Source organism: Octopus bimaculoides, chromosome 14 (genome assembly GCF_001194135.2).
Source record: "Octopus bimaculoides isolate UCB-OBI-ISO-001 chromosome 14, ASM119413v2, whole genome shotgun sequence".
NCBI classification, from domain to species: Eukaryota; Metazoa; Mollusca; class Cephalopoda; order Octopoda; family Octopodidae; genus Octopus; species Octopus bimaculoides.
The window spans coordinates 47,206,770-47,213,150 of NC_068994.1; the positions used below are offsets into that span (position 1 = coordinate 47,206,770).

General features: G+C 36.0%; 1 protein-coding gene across 1 annotated transcript in view; it reads left to right on the plus strand.

Annotated features, from left to right (window-relative positions):
- Window positions 1–5,056, plus strand: part of LOC106876398 (guanosine-3',5'-bis(diphosphate) 3'-pyrophosphohydrolase MESH1) — an 8,798-nt gene extending 3,742 nt beyond the window's left edge. The window contains exons 3-4 of the mRNA XM_014924927.2: window positions 748–829; window positions 3,300–5,056. Coding sequence (XP_014780413.1) covers window positions 748–829; window positions 3,300–3,604 — 387 coding nt within the window. The 3' untranslated portion in view covers window positions 3,605–5,056. The remainder of the gene's footprint in view (window positions 1–747; window positions 830–3,299) is intronic.
- The last annotated feature ends 1,325 nt before the right edge of the window (window positions 5,057–6,381 follow it).

Below are 6,381 nucleotides of genomic sequence, written 5' to 3' on the forward strand. Positions count from 1 at the left end.
GTATATAAGGTAGAAAGTATGGTGAGTGATTACATGTGGTTGAATATATACAGAAAAAAAATAAGATTAAAAAACACAGATTTGTTTTACAAGCCTAAAAAATATATTAGAATCATAATTGCAAAAGTATTATACAATATTGTACAAAATAAGAATTTTTTCTTCCAACATAATAACCTGTTTCACTATCGCTTTTCAAATTAAGAGTTTTGGATGAATTTCCTAATTAGACATTCAGAAATTCATCCAAAACTCAAAATTTGAAAAGTGATAGTGAACCAGTTATTATGTTGGAAGAAAAAAAATCTTATTTTGTACAATATTGTATAATACTTTTGCTATTAGATTCTAATATATTCTTTAGGCTTGTAAAACAAATCTGTGTCTTTTCATCTTATTTCTTTCCGTATATATGCATATATTTATACACACACACACAAATATATATCAAAGACCACATATATACATATTTGTTTTGCAAGATTTTTGATGTGAAATCGTGTGTTGAAAATGGCTGATAGTTAGCAAGGTGAGACACACATAAGAAAGAAGAAAGCAAAGGACCACTGATGAGGTCACAGAAGTGTGACGAAAGAACTCTGGCCGAAATAGGATTAATGTAATATAATGTAATATAAAGCTGAAGCAAATTAACATAAATATACAGTGCGTGTGTTTTTATTGGCTAAACTGGCAATATGACCATCCCCAAGTACAACAACCACATATATATTTCTTTCTTTGCAGGCAGCACTGCTTCATGACACAGTAGAAGATACAGACACCACTCTGCAAGAAATTGAGGACCATTTTGGTAAAGAAGTGGCAGGTAAAGTTCTATACTCAGTTTACCACTACTTGATTACCTGCTGGAAGAGATTAATATCACTCATGCTAAAACTGATTCTTTGACAATTCCCATCAGAAGGCCAGTACCTCTTTTCTGTCACACATTGTTTCTTATGCTGTCTAATATTGTTTATATTAGAACCATAACAGTTAACGTCTGCTTTCCATGCTGGCAAAAGGTTTGACTGGAACTGGAAAGCCGGAGAACTGCACCAGGTTCCAGTTTGATTTTGGCTTCGTTTCTATGGCTGGATGCCTTTCCTGACACCAACCACTCCAAGAGTGTAGTTGGTGCCTTTTATGTATCACCAGCGTGGCTACTTTTACATCTCACCAGTATGAGTACTTTTACGTGTCACCACCATGAGTACGTTTACGTGTCATCTTCATGGGTGCTTTTACATCTCACCAGCATGAGTACTTTTATGAGTCATCAGCATGAGTACTTTTACGTGTTACTAGTATGAGTGCCTTTACGTGTCACAAGCATGGGTGCATTTATGTTTCACCAGCACTGATCCCAAGACTTGGCTTGATGAGTCTTTTCAAGCACAGTAAATTGCTAAGGGTCACGATCACTTGTCGTTGCCTCCATGAGACCCAATACTCAAAGGTCATGCTTCCCCACCATGTCCCATGTCTTCCACATGTTCCCTCCACAGATTGAGATTGGCACTTCTTTAGGCAGCTGTTCTCATCCATATGCACCTCATAACCATATCAGTGTAGTTGCCTCTTTTGCACACATCTCTTATACTCTTATACTCAATTTTTCTCTCAAGACACTTACAGCCTGTTTCGCACATGCACGCACACACGCACACTACTGCTTGTTATTATGGGTTGAGATATATATAAATGATTTAACAAGAGTGACAGTGAGTTTGAAGTTTCAGCCTGCTTGTCTTCATTGAACAGCCCAATGATATCATCATCATCATCATCATCATCATTTAATGTCCATGTTCAATGCCAGCATGTGTGGGATGGTACCACAAGAGTTGACCAGGCCAAAGCCTGCACCAGAGTGGGGGGGGGCAGTCGATTAGATCGACCCCAGTATGCAACTGGTACTCAATTTATCGACCTCAAAAGGATGAAAGGCAAAGTCGGCCTCAGCAGAATTTGAACCCAGAACGTAAAGACAATTGAAATACTGCTAAGCATTTCGCCCGGCATACTAATGTTTCTGTCAGCTCACCGCCTTATATCACATTTATATTATATACACACTGGTACATTTGACATACATACAAGCATACTCACACACCATACACATGCAAACACAAACATATAGATACTTATGCACACATACACATCTTTACGCATAAGCATTTACACAGACAAACCTTACACACACACACACACATACACACACACACACACACACACACACAGTGACACAAGCTTATGTACACACACATACACATACACTGAGACAAGCTTGCACACACACACACACACACACACACATCACACACACACATCACACACATATGCACAGAAATATTATTGACCACCTGACACAGATACATGCAGAAAGATATGTGAAAAATATGTCAGTGTTCTGTGTGCAATGACATGTTTCTGTAAATTATTTTCACATTATTTATAAAATACCAGCTTGTCACTATTGTTGATTTAATTTTTAGTGGTTTGGTAAAAGAAGGGAGAACAACTTCCATAAGAGGGAGAGAAGGAGGAAGTTGTCCTCAAATTGGATGGGGGCCTTGTACAAATGCTTGCAATAGAGTGGAAAAAACCTGAGGTTCAAGTGAGGGTGTTAAACCATGTGATGGTTGAAGTCTAGTTCAATGTAATCAACAGTTACTACTCATATTTGCCAGCTGAGTGAACTGGAGCAATGTGAAATGAAGTGTCTTGCTAATAAACATTTATTAGTAAGTAGGACTATACCTTTTAATATAGTTCTGTATTTAAGAGATGAGGAATTATGGGCATTATTCTGAGTTCGATTCCAGGCAGTGACCTGAATAATAATAATAATAACATCGAAAAATACCTTAGGAATGAGAACCCAGGTTTGAAATTTCCCCAAGACACCTGATGAAGACTGGAGGGTATATCAGCTGAAACGTGTTAGCAACAAACAAGATATATATTTATATACACACATATAAATATATCCTTATATATATATATATATATATATATATATATACAGATACAGACACATACACACACAAAACATACATAAACACACAAATATGCAATTCAGGCATACTTGCATATGGCAATGTTTTGCAGAGTTTTCCTTTACCAAATTCAATCTAGTAGTAATGTGTAGTAACATGCCCAATGTGCCATGTGAAACCAAATTCAAAACCATGTCATTGCAAATTCTTAACCACAAGTCCCTGAAGGTGCTTGTATACCTTGTAATACCTTTATCTATCTCTCACTGTCTCTTTTCTCTCTTTTGTTGACAGGAATTGTTGCTGAAGTAACAGATGACAAAAGTCTAGCGAAGGCAGAACGTAAGAAACTGCAAATCGAACATGCAAAGACTAGCAGCCACCGTGCAAAGTTGGTGAAACTGGCAGACAAACTATACAACCTTCGTGATTTGAACCGAAGTACACCAGTTGGCTGGACTGAAGAAAGGGTCCAACAGTATTTTGTGTGGGCAAAGAAAGTTGTCAGAAATCTTGCTGGGACCAATGAACCAATGGAGAAGGCACTTGATATTATTTTCCAAGAAAGAAATATATCTGAATTGGAGTTACTGAATTGATGGACTGGTGACTGCGGGAAAGGTTCAAAGTGCTGGACATACTGACCACAGAGTCAGTTAATAGGAACAGACAATGCTATTATCTTCTTAATAATAAATGCAATATCCAGCAAGGACCATATTATGTCCTCTACAAATGCTACCATTTGTCTTACAACCTTTGGTGATGATCAGATAGTGGGTAAGGATGAATTCATGATGATAGATGAACACTGCAGAAACAGACACTTTGATTTTACAATGTTTTGTAAAATCTTTCATAGTTATCTGACATATATTATCTTGCTAATGTTTGTTTATGAGAGGCAAAAAAAAACTATTTAAAACCCAAACATGTACTGATCCCTATATACTGGAGTATCATTCATAGGTTTAAGATTATGTTACTATTCACTCCACAGATGCACACACACACATACATTTATTTTCAAAGACAAATTGACATCCATAAAAAAAATGACAGTCATCACATGATAAGAAAGCCTTCCTATATTAATATCTTTCAGCCATTTGCTCACATTTGATTTGTGTCTTTTAGAATTACTACAACAGTCTTTGTTCCATTGAACTTATTGACTTCTTACTACCTCTGTTTTATACCATCTGCTTTACCTGTTTTATTGCCTTTACTCTGCCTCAGTTCCAACAAGCCTTCTGAGATATTGCTCATCATATATTAACCCTTTTGTTATCATATTTCTGTTGAGATGCTCTGTGTTTTTTTACAATTAATTTTAACCCTTTAGTGTTCACATTATTCTGCCATAATTAATGCTTTTTTATCCACATTGTTTTGAACTAATCATGCATTATCGTGTAGCTATGAGATTTTGATGAGGTAGCTGTTAATCTTTAAAATGTTATTGTAGGGTTGGCGTGAAAGACTAGATCTGGTCAGTTTGAACATAAAACAGGCAGAAGACTTTTGGCCGGATATGGCCGGTTTAAATGCTAAAGGGTTAAATACAACAAGAATTTAGTAAAATAACTTAGTTATCACTAAACTAGTGTTAGAAACATAAACTGTGACTAAGGTTTGGTGGGAGATCTTAATTCAGAACTTTTGAAAACAAGACATTTCTACTACAGAGCCAGAGGCAGTTTCAAGCAGGTTGGTATCAAAAGGATTAAAGTATTAATTGAATAAACCTTGTCTGTAATACAGAGTTCACTATATATTACCTTAAGCAAATTCTAAAATCTTGATAGAGAGAGCATGTGAGTGAGAGAGAAAGAAACAAAATTGTTCAAATTTACTGTATTAGACCAAAGGAATTTTAGTAAACAGTTATATTTATATAATCTTGATATTTATATACATCTTACTAAAAGCTATAAAGGACTGTATGTGACCTGAGTGCTACTGGTCACCCATTCTCGCCCTCAACAAACAAATTATCATCACCCAGTTTTTTTTTAGTTTTTTTTACATAAAACAATATTTCTTTGAAATTGTTTGTGTTTTTATTGTTTTTATTATACAGCATGACCGCAGCCACTTGGCTGAAACCCATAAATAAATAAATATATTTATATGGACAATAGAAACTGGTGGACATCATGTCCATTGGTTTTATTCAACATTTGTGTCATTATCTCAGGAATATTGATTATAAAAATAAAGAGTAAGTGAGAGAGAGAGAGAGAAGGGGGAGAAAATTTATATATGTATATATATGTGTGAGTGTGTATGATTAGATACTCTTTTACTCATTTCAGTCATTTGACTGTGGCCATGCTGGAGCACTGCCTTTAGTTGAACAATTTGACTCCAGGACTTATTCTTTGTAAGCCTAGTACTTATTCTATCGGCTCCTTTTGCAAAAGTGCTAAGTTACGGGGATGTAAACACACCAACATCGGTTGTCAAGTGATGGTGAGGGGGGACAAACACAGACACACAAACATCATCATCATCGTTTAACATCCACTTTCCATGCTGGCATGGGTTGGATGGTTTGACTGAGGACTGACTTCTTTCAGTTTCTGTTTACCAAATCCACTCACAAAGCTTTGGTTGGCCCGAGGCTATAGTAGAAGACACTTGCCCAAGGTATCATGTAGTGGGACTGAACTCGGAGCCATGTGGTTGGGAAGCATGCTTCTCACCACACAGCCACTCCTGCACCTAGGACCAGGCATGGCTGTGTGGTAAGAATTTTGCTTCCCAACCACATGCATAGTTCTGGGTTCAGTCTCACTACATGGCACCTTGAGGAAGTGTCTTCTACTATAGCCCTGAGCTGACTTAATAGACTGCCAGAGAGGCAAATTAGAGCTAGTAGATAGCTTCTGTTATCTAGGTAACCAAGTTAGTAGTGGAGGTGGATGCTCCGAGGGCATAGCTGTATTTTTAATCCATTCATACTCAAGAATGGTCTGACTTGGTTCTTTGTGATCAGATAATAATAATAAAAAAAAACGATATCAAAAAACAATGGTGATAAGGTTATTTAAGCAATGGGGGAAATGGTAAATGATAAGAAAAATAAATTGATCTTTAACATGAGAATGAAAATTGAAAAATGAAAATAAGAATTAAAAAGAGAAAAGGAAAAAATATCAGAAAAATTAATTGCAGCGTGGAAGATGTTTGTAAGCCATTTAAGAACACACAAAAATCCGTAAGATTCACTTCAACATTTAAAGTTAATTTGTGTCAAAATATTTTCGTCTCTTTGAAACTATGACCCTTTCATTGACAAAACCTCGTGCAGCACGAAAGCATATATACATATATATATATATATATATATATATATATATATATATATATA